The sequence below is a fragment of the Pituophis catenifer genome, unplaced genomic scaffold (assembly GCF_029215685.1).
Source record: "Pituophis catenifer annectens isolate HBS135680 unplaced genomic scaffold, rPitCat1.0.hap2 SCAF_3, whole genome shotgun sequence".
Lineage (NCBI taxonomy): Eukaryota > Metazoa > Chordata > Lepidosauria > Squamata > Colubridae > Pituophis > Pituophis catenifer.
In genome coordinates, this window is record NW_027256883.1 from 75,541,933 (window position 1) to 75,564,718 (window position 22,786).

Consider the following 22,786-nt stretch of genomic DNA (forward strand, 5'->3'; position numbering starts at 1 on the left):
GAGATCTCTGATTAGAGCTCATCAATCTTCAGCATGGTCTACCCAAGCCTCCTCGGCGGCCTCCTTTTTTAATAGAGCCTCGATCCTCTGGCTTAAACAATTGCAAAAGCGCATTCCGGTCTCGGATGTCCGTTCCCACCAAGATATAAACAAGATCCTGGCAGCGGTGGAATTTTCGGCCGACGCCACCTTGAATGCTGCTCGTTTTTCGGCCAAGGCCATTGGTTCCACAGTTACATCTCGAAGGCTGCTCTGGCTCAAGAACTGGCAGGCCGACATCCGCCACAAGTGGCGCCTGGCTTCTTCTCCTTATGCCGGGGTCAATCTGTTTGGAGCACCCCTGGACCCACTTCTGGTGGAAACCCGCGACCATCGCAAAGTTTTACCGTCCCTATCTCGTAGATCAGACTACCGTCAGACAAGTTCCTTTCGTCCTTCTGCCTTTCGTTCCTCAGATTCAACAGCCTTCCACCATCGCTATAACCGTTCCTTCCAGAACAGGGGACCTCCTTTCCAGGATAATCAGGTCAGACAGGGTTCCCGATTCCCCTCCAGGAGAAATCAGCGTGGGGGACGTGGCAGGCCCTTTCGCAGAGCTCGCTAACTTTCCCCAGTCTTCTGCGATTGGAGGGCGTTTAGCCCTTTTTGCCTCCAAATGGGAGTCTACTATTTCAGATAATTGGGTTAAGAACGTGGTTAAATTCGGCCTTCCCCTTGAGTTCAAATCCTCTCCCCCTCAGTTGTTTTTGCGTTGCCCAGTTTCCCTTGATAGGTCTAAGAGGGCTAGGGTGGAGGCTTCCATCAGGCACCTTTTAACATCTAGATCCATTCAACCGGTTCCGGCCTCAGAGTTTGGGAAGGGTTTCTATTCCCGTTTATTTCTCGTCCAGAAGTCCTCGGGGGATTGGCGCCCCATCCTCGACCTTAAATCCTTGAACCGGCACCTAACTTATCGCCGGTTCAAGATGCAATCCCTTCAAACTATTTTGCTGTCCCTTCAGGTGGGAGACTTCATGTCTTCTATTGACTTGACCGAGGCCTACCTTCATGTCCCTATCCTTCCGGAACACCGTAGATATCTGCGTTTTTATTATAATGGGAAACATTATCAATACCGTGCCCTCCCCTTTGGCCTTTCCTCAGCACCCAGGGTCTTCACCAAGATTATGGCAGCCCTTATGGCCTACGTCAGTAATATCCCCATACGAGTTTTGTTTTATCTGGACGATATTTTAATTTTGTCCCGGTCTTCGGCTCAAGCCCACCAGGATCTCAGTTTGGCCCTTAAAATTTTGCAGGAGCACGGCTTTTCTATTAATTGGCGGAAAAGCCACTTAACCCCTTCCACTAGACTTCAGCATTTGGGGGCTATAATAGATACTGTTTCCTCGGAGGTTTTTCTCTCCCCAGACCGCGTCTTAAGTTTAAGATCACTAGCTACCCGGGTACAGGGCCAACGTTCAACTTCTCTCCTCACCTTATCTTGTCTGCTCGGCAAAATGGTGTCTTCGTTTGGAATCGTCCCTTGGTCCAGGCTGCACAGCAGGGACCTCCAGTGGTACCTACTGCCATTTCAGCGCTCCGCCAGGGCTCATCGACCTTAAGGGTAATCCTCCCCTCACGAGTATTACAGTCTCTGACTTGGTGGACTTCCGACAAGATCTCCAAGGGCAGTCCCTTCCGCGAACCCCATCGTCTAATCTTAACAACGGATGCCAGCCTCTCAGGTTGGGGCGCTCATCTAGAGACCCATCTGGCGCAAGGGCTTTGGTCCGCGCAGGAGTCGAAGCTCAACATCAATATCTTGGAGCTTCGTGCCATTTTCCTCGCCCTGCAAAGGTTTCAGCCCCTTCTTCAGGGCCGGGACGTCCTCGTCCTAACGGACAATGTCTCGGCCAAAGCCCATATCAACCGGTGGGGCGGAACGCGGTCTCGCCCCCTCATGCGGGAGACGCACAAGCTAGGCACCTGGGCGGAGGCCAATCTGGCCTCCATCAAATCAGCGCACATATCGGGGATCGACAACAGAACGGCGGACGCCCTCAGCCGGTCCACGATCGATCCAGCGGAGTGGAGTCTACATCCGGACCTCTTCCAGGAGCTAGTGCAGAGATTCGGCCTCCCGGCCATAGACCTTTTTGCCTCGGGGTCCAATCATCAAACGCCTCGGTTCTTCTCAAGATTTCCGACCCCGGGGTCGGAGGCAGTGGACGCTCTTCGCAGCAGTTGGCCCCCGAATCTTCTCTTATACGCATTTCCCCCGGTTCCGCTCATTCCTCTAGTCATCAGAAAGCTTCTTCAGGAACGGGCGGAACTCATCCTACTGGCTCCCTTTTGGAACCGCCGCCCTTGGTTCGCGGACCTGCGGGCCCTCTCGATTCAACCACCCTGGCGGATACCGGAAGATCGAATTGTACTTCTGCAAGGGTCTCTGACTCACCCGGACCCACAATGGCTCCACTTAACCGCGTGGAGGCTGAGCGGCTCATTTTGAAGAACATTCCCCTCTCACAAGGTGTCATCAGCCTTATTCAGGCTTCCAGAAGGGACTCTACAAACAAAATTTATGAGGCTACCTGGCGGTCTTTCTCGACCTGGTGTCGGCAGCGTAGCCAGTTACCAACGTCCGCTTCCCTGGAGCAAGTCTTGGAATTTCTGCACGAGGGATTCGTGTCAGGCCTCTCGCCTAATACCCTGCGTCGGCAGGTAGCTGCGCTCTCATCTGTCCTCTCCTGCGGTTCGAGGGATTCTGTTTCTCGCCACCCCCTGGTTCGCCAGTTCCTGAGGGGCGCCGCTAACGTCCGTCCTCCTCCGGTTCGCCGCTTCCCGACGTGGGATCTACCGAGAGTCCTTTCAGCTCTTACGAAGCCTCCCTTCGAGCCCTTGCGGGAGGTTTCCCTACGTTTTCTCTCTCTGAAGGTTGCCCTTTTAGTGGCTGTCACGTCCGCTCGAAGGATCTCAGAGCTGAACTCACTTTCGGTTCGCAAGGAGCTCTGCACCTTCTTCCCGGACAGGGTTGTCCTCAGGCTGGACCCTTCGTTCGTCCCGAAGGTGAACTCCTTATTCCACAGATCCCAAGAGTTAATTTTACCGAACTTCTGTCCTCGACCACGACATCGTTTGGAACAAGAATGGCACACGTTGGACGTGCGACGTGCCGTCAAGATTTACCTGGCTCGTACTTCTTCCATCCGACGGACGGATTCCTTCTTTGTGTCCTTCCTTCCCTCAACATTGGGAGCCAAGATCTCCTCAGTAACGTTGGGTCGTTGGCTTAGAGCCTGCATCTCAGCGGCCTACGTTTCTCTATCCCTGCCGGTACCTCGGGGCATCACTGCCCACTCCACGAGAAGCGCCTCGACTACGGCGGCCTGGTCTACTAGAGCCCCAGTGGAGGAGATCTGTCGGGCGGCCACGTGGGCCTCTCCTACTGCCTTCATCAGACACTATCGCCTGGACACTTATGCCTCGGCGGACGCAGCGTTTGGCAGGAGGGTCCTCCAGCAGGTCCATCAGGCTTCCTGAGTCCGGGGCCGGCCTTCTCCCTCCCGACAGGACACAGAGCTTGGGTATGTCCCATCCTGACTGCCGTGACCACCCTGACAGGAGAATGAGCGTTGGTACCTACCTGATACGCTCCTTCTCTGGCGGGTGGGCACGGCAGTCAGCCCCTCCCTTTGGGGCCGTCCCCTTCCTGGTGAATTTCTCGAGGGGGGGTGGGATGCACTTATCTCTTTCTTCATTTGTTTCCTCTAGACACGCCAGTCTGCATTGGATTCCTCGTCTCAAAACTGACTCCTGGAGCAGGGAGGCGGGGCTTCGTTTCCTCTGCAGACTCGGTCCTAAACAGCTCTCACCCGTGTCGCCTCCCATCCTGACTGCCGTGCCCACCCGCCAGAGAAGGAGCGTATCAGGTAGGTACCAACGCTCATTCCCATAATGGAAGATCAAATAAAAAAGGAACTTTGTGGAATGCTGCTGGACCCTTTTGGCTGAAAATGGAAAGAGTTAAAATGTTTATTTTTAGGCTGGACAACTGAAAATGTGTTGAATGAGAGGACGAAAGGATTATATTTAAGAGAGAGGAGGGATAACAACTTTGATTCTAACCACTGAAATGAAGTCTCTTCCTTATTTTTTTCCCCTTTTAATGGTTTTGTTCCCTACAATTTTTTCCTTTCCTTTCCTTTCCTTCTTTTATATATTTATTTTTCTTTTATTCAAGTAAAAATTCTCAATAAAGTTTTTTTTAAAAAAAATTCCTTTGAGAGAATATGGCTAAAAAGAAATATCTGAGATTTTGTCATCTCTGACTTTTTTCAAATAACATTAGATTATTTCACAAATCTCCATTTAAGAAGAGAAATCAAGGGGCAAAGTTATGGACTATCAGGGAGCTTTCCCGTTGTCTTCCATACTTTGTTAGTGACATGTATACACCACTAAAATATCTCAATTTAAAGATACAATAAGTGATAACTTTTAGGCATATATCTAATGCTAGATCATACTGGACAGAGAAAGAAGAGAAATTCCTGGTGAGAATTCCTAGTTCTTAGTGTAGCATTAAAGTATACAAAGGCCCTCTACTAAACAGGATGAGTAATATAGGAGATATTATAAGGGCCCTTCATCAGCAGTTACCTGGATTATCAGGCCTTTCAGAGCTGTTTAACAGATCAGCCTTCTAAGAGATGGACACAGCTTTAGATAATATCCTGGTTATGTGCTGACAATGGGAGCTCAGTCTCATTTCACCATGAACTCATGGGTAATTTTCAAGAACTCTGAAGTTCTTAGAAAAGATTCAATTCAAAACACTTCAAAAGCTAGTTCAGAAATTTTTAGAACAATCAATGCTTAACAGCAGACCAATCTTTTCTCAAAGGGATTCAAATCAAAAACAAGAATTTTATTATGGGCTGAAGTGATATACCATATCAGTGGTGGGTTGCCCCTGGTTCGTATTGGTTCTATAGAACCGGTAGTAAAACCGATGGGAGGCCCCGCCCATTGACCCCAATGTCATCAAAATGCTTCTGCGCATGTGCAGAAGAGCATGCATGCACACGTGCGAGCAAAGCAATCGCGCGTGTGCGGGCCCGCTGTAAACCGGTAGTAAAGGTAAGTAGAACCCACCCCTGTACCATATCACCTTTTTCTTAAATAAACATGCCTTTTTAGTTACAATTTAAACATCTGCTGCATTCCTTACAAACATTTGCATTTCCATAATAGCAAGAAATGTGTTGCTGTTTTTTTTCTTTTTTAAACAAGGCTTTAATGTTTGCCTATTTCTACATTGGCTTACACTAGCAGGTTTATATATCTCAGCATTCAAAGCAAAGAAGATGTTGCTATGATTACATAACGAAATGGGCTTACACTGGCAATTTTCCAACCCAGCTGAACAAAGAGAAAGCACAGGATGGTACCAAGTAATCTCGTGCAATCAGGAACTTAAAAAGCTAGCAACTTCCAATCCTTCTCCCTATACTTGTGAATGTCATTTATTTGCCTTGCTTTTCAGTGCAAGATATTACAATTACTTAAGACGACTGCTACCTCAGCGAAAGGACAGCCAGAATTAATGTAGTCACATATCTCTATCGTGTGATTCGCCTTAGGAGCTTAAACCAAATCACACAGCACTTCTTTCTTCAATTTCCCCCACAAAAATTAACTCGTGAGGCAGGGTGATATGAGAGAAGAGCTACTGGCAGTGAGCTTCCATAGCTGAGGTGGATTTGAATCAGCATCTCCCCTTTCCTAGCTTCCTGCCTAACAGCATAACTTACTGCACCATGCATTATTCAAGTCTGTCCACGATTCACAGTTATAATATATTCTCGGCAATGAAGAGAGGAAAGGAAATGAAAGAGATGGAGAATATGATGGATTGCTGAAGAGCTTTCATTTACAACTGAACACAGGTAGTCCTTAACTTATGACTGGTTGCTTAACGACTGTTTGAAGTTATGGCAGACTCTTCCCACAAGGACTTACAACCCAGTTTCAAACTTCCTACGTTGCGCACGTGCGCGTACCCCACATGCAAACCCACCCACCCCATGTGGTTGCATTTTGGACACTCAGCAACCGGTGAGTGCAGCACCTGGTGTTACATGACCATGGTTTATGATGCTTTTGCCAGAAACAGGTGCTTACTTCCAGTTTCTGGCAAAATTGGCCCACAGCAAACAATGGATCCACTTAATAACCATAACACTCACTGAATGACCATGCCATTGACTTTATAATTGTAGCATTCATTTAATACCAACTCTATCAATCATCCTGGTCTCTTCAAAAACAAATCATGAGTTCTAGCCCCATTTTAGGCATGAAAGCCAGCTGGATAACCTTGGGCCAGTCCCTCTCTCTCAGCTCAACTCAACTCACAGGACTGTTATTGTGGGAAAAACAGGAGAAAGGAGTGCTAGATATGTTTTTTGCTTTGAGTTGTTTATTAAAAATAATAATAAAGGCAGGATATAAGCAAATATAAGCAAGAGCCTTGGTAGTACAGGGGTTTAAGGCACCCTGTTATTAAGCTTATTAAGACCAGCTGCCTGCAATTACTGCAGGGTTAGAATCTCGCCAAGGCTCAAGGTTGACTCAGCCTTCCATCCTTTCTAAGGTAGGTGAAATGAGGACCCAGTTTGTGGGGGCAATAAGCTGACTTTGTATAAATATACAAAAGGATGAAGGCTATTGCTGAGCACATTGTAAGCCGCCCTGAGTCTTCGGAGAAGGGCGGCATATAAATCAAATTAAAAAATAAATAAATAAATAAATAAATAAATACCAGCGATCTGCATAACTACAAAAATGTTACCTTTGAAGCTTGCCGAAGCCACCGCAAGTACTCAGTGAAAGTATCAAAGCAGATGTAGTAACTCTGACTTTGAGGTCCAGATGAGCTAAATGCTAAACAGTGTTGGTGCTTTTTAACTTCTTCTACCTGCATAGGGATGGATGGAAATACATATATTTTATAGAAAAATATAACTTCTAAGACAGAGGTTAAACTTCTAAAATATTAATTAATTAAAAATACAGTTAAGGAGGAAAAAAGCAACAAGGATAAATAGGATGTCAACATAACAAAAGAAATGTATACATTTAATAAAAAGCATATGAAATTTTAAAATTTAGCTCATTTCATTGGGCTAAAACAAATCAAAAGTTGTAATAAGTCTTCAGATCATATATCTAAGATTAAGCTTCAAGTAGTTATAATGGGTCATAATTTCAAATACATGATACATAGGATTTCATTGTTAAACAGTTTTAGAAAAATTCTCAACAATCCATTTTACTGCCAGACCTTTTTAACTAACAAATTGTCACAAAAATGACACTTTTATTTTTCCTGTTCATTGCATACACCAGGGGATCCCCAATCCCAGGGCACAGACCAGTACCAGTCTGTGGCCTGCTGGGAACTGGGTAAGAGATAGGCTGTTCCTGGAGCAGCCAGGAGAAGGAGAAGCCGCCAGCAGGGAGGCGAGCTGCCCCAGGAGGACCGGAGGAGAGCGCAGCTCCTCACTCATGGAGATCCACCGGCAGGGAAGTGGTCGTGGAAAGCGGTAAGAGGTGCACGAGCCAGGAAGCGGTCATGCTCCCTGGCCGGAGAGGGTTGCACGTTCACGCCAGCAAAGGTTTGTGCAACCCTCTCTGGCCAGGGAGCCTCCTCACTGGCGGCTTCTCTTTCTTCTGGCTGCTCCAGGAGCAGCCTGTCTCTTACCCGGTGAGAACGGCCTGCCACCACAGCCTGCCCCCGCCCTCCCTGCCCCGGCAGTTGCTCCTGGAGCTGCCGGAGAAGCGTCAGCACAAGAACCGCTCTTGCTGGGGGCAAGGGGGGTGGCGGCGGCAAGAGCAGCAGGCTGGGGCTTCCCTCCCTCCCTCCCTCCCTTTCCCCGGAGGCCTGGGGCTATGCCAGAAGTCTGTTCAGGTGGCAAGACAGGGAAGCCCCGGACTGCCCTCAGAATAACAACTTTCCAGGCCCAAAATGGGGTGGGGGCAGGGGGCGAAGTGCATGTGCAGGTACGCATGCGCAATGTGGGGCGCATGCATGGGGTGGCATGTGCGCATGCACATGTGGAAGGGTTCGCATTGCATTATGGGTGCTGGCATGCACGTGCACATACACACTTCCGGCACGCTACGAGAAAAAGGTTCGCTAACACTGTATTAGGACTTGCTCATCAAAGAATACTGGGAAACATTTTCTTCTAAATCCTTAAGTAGTATATCTATCCGATTTGGTAGCAACAACTGGAGTAAGTTTTGCAAAGAAGCAGTTCTGCTCACTATAATTTATAATACAATTTTTGGAGAAAAGTATCCATTCTTTTGACATGCTAGATCAACCTTCCATATCTTGATACTCTCTAATATCCATGATGGAATAGAATATGGAAGGATTAATCATTCAACATGTTTGGAAAACACCATGTTAATTGTATGCTGAATACATACAATTTTTTGATTGCCTAGTAGGATACAAGGACAATTTAAAAGATGTAAACGTGAGTCTTTTAGAAAATGCTCATTTCTGCACAGGGAATAACACAATGACCAGGTTGCTGAATGCAATCCGGATAATATTCTGCCAGCAAAGGGACTGAATTATTGATCAACCTGTGATTGTGTCTCATGCAAGCAAATCCTTTCTATAGCAAATGCACTGACTAACGTGGCTGTGTAATCATCACAAGGACTCACTGGGCAGCATTAATGAAATCAGCAATGATTTATAACACAACTTCTCTTCCCATGCTTGTAATTCTTAGTTACTGTATAGTGAGCACAATTTAAAGTACCAGGAACTCTGGTCACTTTGTGGCTTCAATGAGAGGACAACATTATTGATCACTGAACTCCATATGGTTGATAGGAGATTTCGGCTTATATGTGCTCATAAAACTGGATATATTTAAAAGCCAACACTATTCCATGCCCTCAGAACACATTTTATGTTCTACAGTTTATGTCAGAATCTCATAGCCTAGACAGACCAATTAGGTCAATAGAGTGTGATTTAAATGAGGTTATATATGTCTAAGCATCAAATTGAAATGATTTGGGTCTCGCAACAAGAAATGTATGGATTAGTTGGCCCCACTAGAAATACACTGTGGGTGTATGAGATTATGCCTATGTCTCCATGAATAACTACTGATTAAAAGCCCAGGTCAGAATTTTTTGATTGGGGAATGGTATGCTATCTATGTTCCCAACTTATTCTCCAAGTGTAATGGAAAATCAGTCACTGTCCTCAAGAGCAAACAGTGTGGGGGAAAAAATGATGTGCAAAACAAATCTTTTTACAAATAAATACAAAATGAGTATACCATCTAAAAACAATAATTGCATTATCATTTCACCAAATAAAGGATAGTTTAGAGAAACTGAAAATCTCATTGGGATATATCCTATTATACAAAGATGGAGATTTATACAGTTCCCTTGCCTGAGGCTGCTTCTTGATTTTAAATTTGCTATTACAGATTCTAGGTTTAATTATTTTGTCTACTAGAAGCTAGAATACACACACATAGCTATACTAATAATGAGGTTTTTTGACATGTTGTATTTTTCTATACAATTGTTTTTTGAGCAAAAATTTCAAATACAGATGAGTAAGCATTCTTAAGATTACAAATGTGCTCATAATTACTCCCAAACGTGATGTGTTTTATTTCTTAATACTGCTCTTGCATTTTTTTTGGTTTGTTTAATTCCTTATTACGTTAGTTTTAAAATATGTGATTTTGATGATGCATTATTTATTTTAATTTTAATAAACGTAGACACACACACACACATTGAAATTGTCAACTTGCCTTTCCCCCAATTAAGGGGAGCACGTGCATTTTTCCAGTCTGGCTTTCTTTCACCGATGATACTATTAGGCACGTCCCACAAAGGATAACTTGGCGTCTTGTCCATCTGTTGACCGGCAAATGCATTTTCCCTTTTCTAACATTGTACATTCCTGAGAGCTGAATCCGTTCAGAGTTGCCAGTGCTGTTGGGCTTTCCTGGAATGAAAAGAGCAAGTAACTTTATCAGTCAGAGTGCTTTTCCAATTATTCTTCAACATGCTCTAGATAGCACAACAAAATGAAGACCATATCCCCAAAGACAGATACAAAGACCAGCGTAACTCGAAATACATGGAAAATTACTGTCCTGCCAATTGCTTTTTAAATTTTTAGTAATAATCTTGATATATAAATAATTATGTGGATATAAAAGTCTATGGACAAATTTGCAGATTTGATTTCCAGGGAGAGTAGCTTAAATTGCCATCAGAAACATGAAAAATATATCAAAGACGCAGGACAAAAGTCAAAAGTCCCACACTGTGGTGCCTTTTACTAGATCCCAAATTCTGTTATCCCAACACAAGATTGAGTTGATCACTTGACAGAGATTCTAAAAAACAGAAAAGGTTTAATTAGATATTACAATCACATCGGGGTAAATATCTAATTTTTCAATAGCAACAAAAAGACCCTCAAGATTAAACTATTAGTAGAAAGGCTTCTGAAGAAAGAACTTACTAAGTACCAGTCTACTGATTCAATGCTCAAAAGGAGGCTCTTTAATAAACACAGTCTGCCTCATCTCCAAACCCTTTAACACATTATATCCTAACGCACCAAAATCATTTGATTATGATGGGACAACTCTCACTGGTATATTAGAGCAGCAAGATTGTCCCACATAAGTTGTAGTATCCACCATTTCTTTACACCATTTCCTTACTAAGAAGGCCAAAGGTGAAAAATGTGAGAATGCTATACAGCATTCCTGCTACAGGAACCACGGAAGATACATTAGGATAGCGTTGAGTAATGAGATGAAGCAAGCTCTGCCAAGATTTTGTCGGATGAGCAATTTTCACTTGTTTGTTCTGGCCTCCATTTGACTCTTGCCATGCTGTGCCTATGGCTGATCCACAAAAGTACAGAGTCCAGTATTTCAGGAACATATTGCCTGTACTAGCTGGATGTCTGCATCACAGAAATGGCATTTCAGTTAATTCTGGGCACACGGTCAAGATGTGCCCAATAAACAAGGAAGATATTGCTCTCTTACCCCAACTCAGTCAAAACTCTTTTAAAATTTTGCAAACAGAATCTTCATATTCTATCAAACTTAATAAAATTGAATGAAATACAACATAGTAAAAGTAGGATTACCAGCAGTACCTCTTTACTTTAGTAGACTAATCCAATGGTAATATGCTAACTTAAGCTGGAAAGGCCAAAAGATACTAAGTTACAAAAGCAAAACTGGTGCTGTCATAGTACGATTATAAACTGATAAGTGTTTCAAGGATTTAATTTTAAAAATTTATTTAAAACAATCAATACAAAAAAATATTCTATTTGATTTTTCGGCTTCTGTTTAATGTTACTAAATTATGCCGTCGTGAAGCAAAATCATTTGCTTTTCAATGCAAAATCTATTTGGGATTGTGAAATATACCCCAAACCATACCCAGGATCTTGGTAGTTGGCTGATATAACTTTATTTTATTTATTAAATTTATATGCAGTCCATCTTGCTATCCAGCAACTCTTGGCCGTTTACAACATGACAAAGACAACAATGTAAAATATTAATATAATTTAATATTAAAATCAACACAATTAGTTAAGATAGGAACCAGTATACAACAATTTGGAGGGGGTGCCTTTTTTTTTAAAATCCACTAATCATCTCCAGTATGGGATGTGCCTATTGGGACCTCAGGCCAATCAGCAAAGCCAGATTTTGAGGCCCTTCTGGAAGGCCAAAAGGGTGGGGGTCGATATTTCAGAGGGCGGGAGCCACGGCAGAAAAGGCTTTTCTCCTGCCCCCCCCAACGCCAGCTGGAATTCCTTGATGACAGGGAATAGATAGGTTATTAAATATATCTAATAAAAGAAACATACATTTGATGTACAAAAGCATTTTTAAAAACTATGAACATCAAAATCTGTACATATCACCTATAGGATGTTGGGGAAGAGATCAGATACATCAAGGTGCAGTGACAAAACATCAACAAATCTGGGTATAAAAACATGGGGAGGGATCAGATTCCAATACACAGAAAGGCTGGTCTCTTTCTTTTGTGATCCCAAGTTTCTCTTCCAACCACTTTTCATGGTAGTATTTTACCTGTAAGTCTACTCTTTTTTTTTTTAAGTACATTCTCTCTATCACTACGGCTACTTCATTTTTTTTTCTCCAGCATACAATTAGTTTGCAGAGACACAATTTGTTTTGGTAACATTCAGTGTAATGCCCATTCCCAAACTGCTGCTACTTTAATAATAATAATAATAATAATAATAATAATAATAATAATAATAATAATAACAACAACAACAACAACAACAACAACAACAACAACAACAACTTTATTGTCATTGTACGTGTATACAAAGCACAAAACACAATCCAAAAATGGCAATTCAGGTCAACCATGTCAACTACCACTGTGATGAACAACTGTAGTGATTAATTTTTAGGAATCATCCTGCAGTATATAATATATAAATTTATATATTGCCAATATATAAAAACTACAAGTTTGACATTAAGGTTCTTTTGTTTATCTCATTTTTGGATTTGCAGGATAATTTCATCAAGTTTTTAAGTTGTTACAGCACAATAGATAAGATATCCTTATCCCTCTTGCCTCTAAGATGTAAGACTATTTCTTCCAGATTTTTATACCTATAAATAGGTAACCTGTAAATAGGGTGATTGCCATACTTTGTCCTATGCCCACAACACATATTGTATGTACCCAACTCATACTAAAAAAAGAAAAAGGAAAATCTGCTTGCTCTGGTGTGTTAAAAGTAATCAATATGCTTAGTCACAGGACAGTCAAGTAGTTAAACAAGGAACTGTAAGAACTTTATTCCCCTAGAATCCTAAAATAAAATTGTTGTGAAAAGATAAAAAGGTGAGAGATTTAAAATATAATTCATTTTGAAAGCCAAATCTTCGAAGAACTAAAAGCTTTAATTATGAAGTAGAACTGAGGAGACTTTACCAGAGAACTTAAGATTTAAAGGAGTCCGAGAAGACAGAAGTGAAATAAATATACTGTCAAATTATAACCTATTCTCATCTAACAGAACCACCTTGTATTCAACTTAAACACTACTGTATAATTGTTGATTTAAACATTGCTTTAGGCAAAGGATATGTATAAACTAGCTTGAGTACATTTATTGCTTTGTACCCAAGAGTTATTTGATACCTCAATGTTTTAATTTGTCTAATATGCATAGCCACTTCTGTGCCTTTATAGAATCTGTCAATCAATTACTGTTTGAATACTATACATTTGTTTCATGAACTTACTAAAATTATAAAGTATAACTGTTCTTAAAACAACTGTAAATAATTGATATTACTTTTCTATTGTGTTTACAAGATGATGTTGCTAAAAACAGGACAGTCTCTGGCCAGATCAAGCAATTTAGTTAAGTTCTCACACCTACTCTAATCACAATAGCATTGTAAGACTATTACAAGACAACTCCTTTCCCTAGAGCTTTCACATTAACAGGTTTCTCATCATCTACTGTTTCTTCATGTTTCCAAGCACACACGATTTTTATGCAGCATGCTTCAAAAAACATATAAAGATGTAAAATTATCGCTGGTCAGGACAGCAAGTACTGTACCTTGGATTGGCTATTATAGACATAACCATTTCTTTCTAAACCTTAAAGGAGAATATTTGTATTAGTATTAGCACTGATGATGTTACCTAATTTGAGTAATGAAACGTCTGCAAGAAAATAAGAAAGCTCAGAGAGTACCAAGGACTCCTCCTTTCTAACCCTGCCCCATGTCCAGCCTTTCCATCTAGAAACTTCAGGCAAACATAGAATTATGTTTGTATAGCTACTTTCAGGCACAAAATACAATGTCCTCATTCCTCATACCTTCAAAAAAGATGATTGAGGCGGTCTACCAAGACAGGAACTGTGAGGATTAATAAAACTAAGGATAAAGCCTTCTGATTTTCAAAGCTATATAGGAAAAGTACAGATTGTGGTGGCCAAAGGACACAGCTCTCCTAATCATGTTTTATTTTAAAAAGGGTGGAGAACTTGTGGCCATCCAGATGTTGCAGAAGGATGATGAGAGATGTTGAGAATTCTGGTTTGGCAACATTTAGAGGGCTAGAAGATTTCCCATGTCTATTTTAAAAGAAATGGCAAGTTACTTCCTTTTATGTATATCAGGGAGTGCCTGCCAAAAAAACCAGAAGTGGCATCAATTTCAATGGTGAAACTAAATTTCTTACTCTTTTCCCCCCCAAACCAGAGATGGTATTCAGCCAGTTCGGACTGGTTCAGCTGAACCAGTAGCAGAAATCGCGGATGGGGGCCTACCCATGCCCCCCGGCGCTATGCCGTCCTATTTAGGCACATTTTGAAGCCGCATGCCATGTGTGCAAGCCACGCGTGCGAGCAAAGAGCATGCGTGGAACACGCGTGCACTCACATTTGCGAACCGGTAGGGAAAGTAAGTGAATACCATCTCTGCCCCAAACAAATAAAACCAGTATTCTATAAAGTCAGCCCTATGCTGTAGCTGCCAAAAAAGCCAATGTGGTTCTAGGCTGCATCAACAGAAGGACGGCATCAAGATCACAGGAAGCGATAGTACTGCTTCATAGTGCAGTGGTGAGATCACATTTGTCATTCAAAAAAGATGCTGAGGCCCTAGTGCAGAGAAGAGCAACAAAAATGATAAGGGTTTTTTTGAGATTAAATTATGCGATGAATGGCTGAGGGAACTAGGTATGTTTAGCCTAATGAAAGAAGAAATCTTCCAATACTTGAAGGGCTGTCACTAGAGGGGCGGGGTAGATAAAAATTGATGATATGATATATGATATGATATATCATATATATATATATATATCATATATATAAACCCCTCCAATCCATACCAGAAGCCAGACCACAGCTGCATCATTAGCCACTTTAAACCCCTCCAATCCATACATGAAGCAGACTGACACCCACCATGAATAGGTGGCACGGCCACGAACACGAAGCCAAACAACAGCAACACAGCTCACCAGCTCAAATCCCGCTACTCAGACTAACCCGAGTACAACCAAGCCCCCACCTAAACAGAACACACACCCAGCCAGAGCACAGCCAACCTCCCCAACCAATCAGAACACACCTCCACCCAATCAGAACACAGCCAAGCTCCCACCCAATCAGTTCACACCCCCACTGGCAGTTAGAAGGAAGAAACAGCTGCGATCACACACATTGCTCCTAGAAGCACGAAGCCGAAAACACCAGCCTGAAGATGACAAATGAGACTTCGTCGAAACGTTGCCAAGACACTTCCAATTTTACGTGGGAGAAAACCCGAATAACCAAAGACCTACATACAAACACCTGTGAAAACCTCAGAATATATATATATATATATATATATATATATATATATATATATATATATATATATATATATATATATATATATATATATATATGTCTCTGTGTGTGTGTGTGTGTGTGTGTGTGTGTGTGTGTGTGTTTCTTTCTTTTTCGTAGGTTTTATGTGTATGTCTCTTTAGCCAGGTTCTACCTACGTTTATGTGTGTGTGTGTGTGTGTGTGTGTGTGTGTGTGAGTGATTTTTTTTTATTTAAATTGGATTTTTTTAATCGGTTTTTTTATTTTTATCAAATTTATTTTAATAAAATGCTTTTGGAGTAAAAATCTATCTAGAGATAATTTTCTGTTTAAGATACATTCATAATTTAGTTTATTCAGCATGAAATGGAGTTATGTAGCATGAGGCTGTATATTCTGCAATCTTGGGACTGTCGGTGAGTCAACAGCAGGTCAGAGGAGGAGCTGCTGTGGGATAGAGATGAGAGTTGCTCTTTAAAAATTATGATTTAAATTGAGTTGGTTTAAATCAAGCCTTTTTACTAGTGACTTAAATCATGATTTAAATTGACTTGATTTAAATCAAATCCACCCTGCAGGGAGGGCATTGATTTATTCTCCACTGCATCTGTGGGCAGGACAAGAAGCAATGGGTGGAAGCTCATCAGAGGGAGAATCTGGAATAAAGAGAAAATTTTTGACAGTAAGAACAATTAATCAATGGAACAGCTTGGCTTCCAGAATTGTGGGTGTTCCATTGTTGGAGGTTTAAAAAAAAAAAGATTGGACAACCATTTGTCTTGGACGGTATAAGGACTCCTGCCTTGGGCAAGGATTGGACTAAAAGACCTTCAATTTCCCTTCCAGCCTTATGACTGTATGATTCTAAACTGAAGCAGAAACTGTAGAATTAAGTAGGATAACAAGAGTTCTGCTAGTATTATTGATTTGCATAAACTTTCAACATTTGATATTAAGAGTTGAGGTCCTGAATCAGTGCTTCTCCAAGAATGGTTCATGTAGGTCAGGCCTGTCAAACTGGCGGCCCACGGGCTGGATGCGTCACGCGCAGGCCATGCCCACCCCGGCTCCATAAAGGCAAAAAACATCATGATACGTCATGTGATGCAATTGAGTTTGACACCCGTGATATAGATTCACCAAGGTTGTCTGCCACTGCCTCCCCACCAAACATATGCCAGGGAAAATCACAGCGATGCCTCCTCATCCTGACAATCAGTTGTCCAGTTGTGGTGCATGTGAGAAAGCAAGACGAGAAGGGGGCAATGGCTCTATCAGCTATAGCTTAATGATGGGACACCTCTCATAGGCTCCCAGATTCAACACCCACCTCAAATGGCAAATAATCAAAGTATTAAAATAAATATTTAATTTTGGGTAACATTTTAAAGCACAGAGAATGGGAAGCATATCTAACTATGACTACTTATTCTTTTAAAAACACAGCCTCTCTTGCTATTAAAGACAAAAACACAGAAGTTGCTAGTTCAGCTGGATGATTCCCCAGATTTATTTAATGGTACACACTCACAGAGCATTTGAAAAAAGACTGGTCTAAATAACAAGTTAAAGGTTATTTCTTTTCCTTGAAGTCTAAGAGCTTTGGTGGATCATTTTTATATGGTTTTCAACCTGAAAATCATTCCTTTCAAGTGCATTGTGACAGCATGGAAAGTTCATTGTCTCAAACTGCATCCCTCATCAATACAGCAGCAAAGCAACTGTTACAAAAGAATGTCAACATTAAAATATTTATAAATTCAAAGAGACACACAAAAGGCAGTTTACAGATTCAGGGGCACCATCTCCCTCATCATATTTATGCAGAACTGTAAAGTTGATTTACTGGATACAATGAAATGCAAGACATTTTTATCACTATCCTACAATAGTACTCAGCCAAATATGCAAAAATATTGAATTTTATTCCAAAAGACTGTCATCTTATCAAACTGCTCTTCTGTATCTCTAAACAGATTTATTTGTAGTGCCTGGTGCCCCTCCATTACTTAAGTGCTTGAAGCACAATAGTAATGTTTGATACTCAAGCAAGCAAATCACTGTGGATGACAACTGGTCAAACTGTCATGCTTTCACTTGAGTTTTATGACTGATAAAAACAGGAATGCCAAGCATTAACATTACACTTAAACAGCATGAAGATCAAACTGTAATGAATGGTTTAAGCTACCATATGAGATTCAATACAGGCTGTGTCCCAAATAATCAAATGACTCTTTAATGGAATGGAAAAACAAACTTAAAAACCAGTTGCCAATATATCGATTGGTTTGACAAACAGTCAAATACTTGATGAAAATGGCATGTGATTCCTTCTTGGATTACTTACCTGAAACTGGATAACAAAAGAGTTGTCAATTATCTGCCTAGCTACAATATACCCATACTGGATTTGGTTTGCTGGATCACCAATTGCCTCAGTCCATAGATATAAAACAGCTTGAAGAGACTAATTGCTTAGGATTGGATACCTAGAGATATTTTAGCTGACTCTTGGAACTGAGAAAAATGAGGCGTACTGTACGTACACACACCGCTACACCAACATAAATTGCAACTTTTTACGTGAAGTAGAGTGAATGAAGGCCAAGTCCTCGTTTTTTTCAAAAGGGTCAACTGCCCACTTTCCTATCTGTAAAAAGGGAAATAAACAATGGAAACTTTCTAAAAGTCACATGCTTGATTCTGAAGGAGCAAGTGAAAGTTAGGGCATACAAGGACCTTGTTTAGTTTTGGCTGGTGTTCCAATGGCAGTATTATCTGAAACAAGATGCATTCCTGCTCTTCTTATCTCTTGTTTGGATTACTGAAATTCACTTTACAAGGGAATGTCCTTGAAGAACACCTGGAAACTTCAGCTGGTCCAAAAAGCAACATATCATATATTTATTGGTCAGTCTTCATACTGCTGTCTTACACCCCTGCCCCAATACCAATAGATGGTCACTATCTTAATTTTTTCTAACGGTTAGGGGTGTCAGTCATACAAAGTAGATCAGATTAAGAAACTAATGCCACATAGGTAAAAACTACTATTATTGTACCAGCTTTAGTCACAGAATCTTGCAAGTTTGAATGTACTTCCCCCATCCCTCAGTTTATCTTCAGGTGACCTAGAGAGGAGCCTGTCTGAGATTTATTTTTTAATTTGTTTTTTTTTTTAAGACTGGGCTGAAGCCCTGTTTATCTGACCCTTGCCTTGAGGGTGGCTTTTCCTCTAGTCCTTGAAGGCATTCCCTCTTTCCTATATGGGGCATGAGTATATAAGAGAATTCATTCCCCTGATCAAATATGTTCCTACAACCCAGGCAGTCAGAAAAAGCTTTCTGATAGTCCCCATCTACCAGAAAGTGCAATGGAAAGGAACAAAAATATAAGTATCATACTTAGGGGCTCTTGCCCTATGGCTTATTCTTATAGTGACAAGTATTGTACCCCACTTTTGTGTACCTTCAGAAAGCCAGAAAAAACTGACTTTTCTGGAGGGCATTTTAGGATTGATTCTAGAGCCATCAAAGCAGGGGTGAAATCCAGCAGGTTCTGACAGGTTCTGGAGAACTGGTAGCAGAAATTTTGAGTAGTTCGGAGAACCGGCAAATGTCACCTCTGGCTGGCCCCAGAGCAGGGTGGGAATGGAGATTTTGCAGTATCCTTCTTCCGCTACGCCCACCAGGCCATGCCCACAGACTTGGTAGTAAAAAAAAATTGGATTTCACCACTGCATCAAAGTACATTTTAGTTTTATTATAGTTCTATTGTTTATATCTTATACTGGTGTATTAAAATGATGTTTATACTATGCACATTCTAATCTGTCTGGAGTCCAGTTGGATTGAGGCAGTGTGTACACTTCATAGCTAATTAAATAAGACAATGGTTTCAATCTGTATACTTGTATGGAACTTTGCCAAGAAGGATCTGTGAATTGTGGAATACCGCTAATTCATATCATGCCTTGTCTACAAATTTTCAAGCACATTCTCATGTACTGCAGATGCAAGTGGCTCCAATGCACTTCCATTCAACGTCTTTTGTTCTAGTTCTCTTTTTAAAACCTCCCCAAAATGATGTTCTATGTTTTTTGTACACGCACTGATGATGTTACCTAGTTTGGGTAATGAAACGTCTGCACGAAAACAAGCAAGCTCAGAGAGCATCAAGGACCCCTAATTTTTGTACAGGAGCAGCAGAACTTCAAATAACAATTCTCTATATTCCACAATAGGGGAAAAGGAGAAAATGTCTGCCTTTCTTTTTATAAAAGAGCGGGCCTTAACTTTGCCCATCTGGAAAGAATGTTTAGCTTATAGCAACTCATGCTAAATTGTTGGATATATTCCTTTCTGCGACATCTCAGCCTTTTCCCCTGGAAAAAAAAAACACACCACCAAATGCTGAGAATGCACATTTATTTTTGATATGTCATGTAAACCAAATCCTTACTTATAGAGTTTCTAACATTCTTAAGGAAGCCACAAACTGACTCAAATTCTAAAAGAACACATTTTGGACCAGAGCATGAATTCCCCTCGCCAAAAATCTAAACTAATGTTTAGTGAGCAAATGTAAATTTATTTGAGAGGAAAGAAAGTTTGTTCCCCCCCCCCACCCACCCACCCACAAGAGAATCCGATAGAAAATACTGTTTCATTAAAACAACATCAAAGATTAACACAAAGTAGAGCTAAAACATGGAACTATGCAAATATATACCATCATGAATCAGCAGGTTCTGACCAGTTCTGGAGAATCGGTAGCGGAAATTTTGAGTAGTTCCGAGAACCGGTAGTAAAAATTCTGACTGGCCCCGCCCCCATCTATTCTCTGCCTCCCGAGTCCCAGCTGATCGGGAGGAAATGGGGATTTGCAGTAACCTTCCCATGCCATGCCCACCAAGCCATGCCCACCAAGTCACACCCACAGAGCCAGTAGTAAAAAAAAATTGGAAACCCACCACTGGTTCCAAATCTGAAATGAGCAAAATTTTTCTCCACCAAGAAAACTCCAAAATCAAATCTAGTTCTCAGCTCACGAGAATGCTGCATGGTTTCTAAGAGGCAGAAATACTAATAGTATCGTAGCTATAGGTAGTCCTCTTCTTACAACCATTCGTTTAGTGACTGTTCAAAGTTACAAAGGCACTAAAAAGGGGGACTTATGGTCCTTTTTTTTCTTAAACCTTCCCCCAAACCCATGTAACACAAGACAAACAATATTGACCCTAGAGCAGAATACTTCTTTTATTCTTTTCCTTAAAAGAAAAAAAAAAAGAATGGATTGATTAACATTAACATGAACCATAAAGAATTGCTCTTGGCTCTTCCTGAGCCTACAAATATGAAGGGAAGCTGGACAAAATCTGGGAGAATGTTGGTGGTTAGTTTCCAAATGTTTCATCAGCAGGCCACGTAACATCATCAGTGAAACTTTGGTTGAAGGATCTCGTTTCAGTTCTCTTCTGTTTTTATAGGTCTTATGTGGAGATCTATAAAAGCAGACCCACATAAGACCTATAAAAGCAAATGAGAACTGAAACAAGACACTTCAACCAAAGTTCTGCTGTTGATGTTAGCTGATGTTCGGAAACTGAACAACAAGCTCAGAGAACAAACCACCACCACCGTCTATTACCCAAGCTACAAATATTTTTCACCATTTCTAATCTGGGATAATATCTAACAGCAACTGCTCTTGTACCTCTGGAAAGTTCTAAATGGTGGTTTATTGAGAGCAAGGACTCATTTCAAGGGAGGGGACAACTGTGGCACAGCACTGCTACCCTGTTTTCCCCAAAATAAGACATCCCCTGATAATAATAATAATAATAATAATAATAATAATAATAATAATAATAATAATAATAATAATATAAAGATAAGATAATAATATATTATAATAATAATAAGATAATAAGATAAATAAAATAATAATAATAAAAAGATCTTGTGGGACTTCAGGATTCAGACTGACAGGCACTTGGTCCACAACACACCTGACATAACAATAGTTGAAAAGAAAAAAGTATGGTTCATTGACATTGCAATACCTGGTGATGCACGAATTGAAGATAAGCAGCAAGAAAAAATCACAAAGTAGCAGGACTTACAAATTGAAGTTGAGCGACTGTGGAAAAAGAAATCGTGTGTTGTCCCGATTGTAATTGGAGCCCTCGGAGCAATACCCAAAGGGCTACCCCGCTATTTAGAAATTCTAAATTTGCCGGACTTGAACATTTTGACTCTACAAAAAACCACCTTACTCGGAACAGCTTACATCCTCCGACGATACCTTAACAGTTCCTAGGTCCTTGGTTAGGACTCGAGCTGCTGAGCTATTAACCAGCCTCAAAGGCTGTGAATCTCACTAAAGATTAACCAATAAATAATAATCATAATGACTACCTACAACGCCATGACCGTGTTGCTAAAATCATTCACTGGAAATTGTGACAGAAGTTTGGATTTGAGTACAGCAAAAACCACTGGGAACATCAGGTTGAGAAAGTTTTAGAGAATGAGAAACTCAAGATCTTGTGGGACTTTAGGATTCAGACTGACAGGCACTTGGTCCACAACACACCTGACATAACAATAGTTGAAAAGAAAAAAGTATGGTTCATTGACATTGCAATACCTGGTGATGCACGAATTGAAGATAAGCAGCAAGAAAAAATCACAAAGTACCGGGACTTACAAATTGAAGTTGAGCGACTGTGGAAAAAGAAATCGTGTGTTGTCCCGATTGTAATTGGAGCCCTTGGAGCAATACCCAAAGGACTACCCCGCTATTTAGAAATTCTAAATTTGCCGGACTTGAACATTTTGACTCTACAAAAAATCACCTTACTCGGAACAGCTTACATCCTCCGACGATACCTTAACAGTTCCTAGGTCCTTGGTTAGGACTCGAGCTGCTGAGCTATTAACCAGCCTCAAAGGCTGTGAATCTCACTAAAGATTAACCAATAAATAATAATAATAATAATAGTTGCTGCCTGCAACTACTGCAGGTTCGAATCTCGCCAAGGCTCAAGGTTGACTCAGCCTTCCATCCTTTCTAAGGTAGGTAAATTGAGGACCCAGTTGTGGGGGCAATAAGCTGACTTTGTATAAAAATATACAAAAGAATGAAGGCTATTGCTTAACGCATTGTAAGCAGCCCTGAGTCTCCGGAGAAGGGCGGCATATAAATCAAATTTTTAAAAAAAAATTAAAAAAAAATAAGCCCAATTGGGCTTTTGAGCGCATGGTAATAAGACCAAGCGCTTATTTCAGGGTTCAAAAAAATATAA

The 22,786-nt window shown here is 41.1% G+C and overlaps 1 protein-coding gene across 1 annotated transcript in view; it reads right to left on the reverse strand.

The window, feature by feature from the left end:
• PHLPP1 (PH domain and leucine rich repeat protein phosphatase 1) overlaps nucleotides 1–22,786 on the reverse strand; it is a 225,752-nt gene that overhangs the window by 97,804 nt on the left and 105,162 nt on the right. Inside the window, exons 2-3 of the mRNA XM_070940757.1 lie at nucleotides 9,852–10,048; nucleotides 6,839–6,964 (exon numbers count right to left, since the gene is read on the reverse strand). Of these exons, the coding sequence (XP_070796858.1) occupies nucleotides 6,839–6,964; nucleotides 9,852–10,048 (323 nt within the window). The remainder of the gene's footprint in view (nucleotides 1–6,838; nucleotides 6,965–9,851; nucleotides 10,049–22,786) is intronic.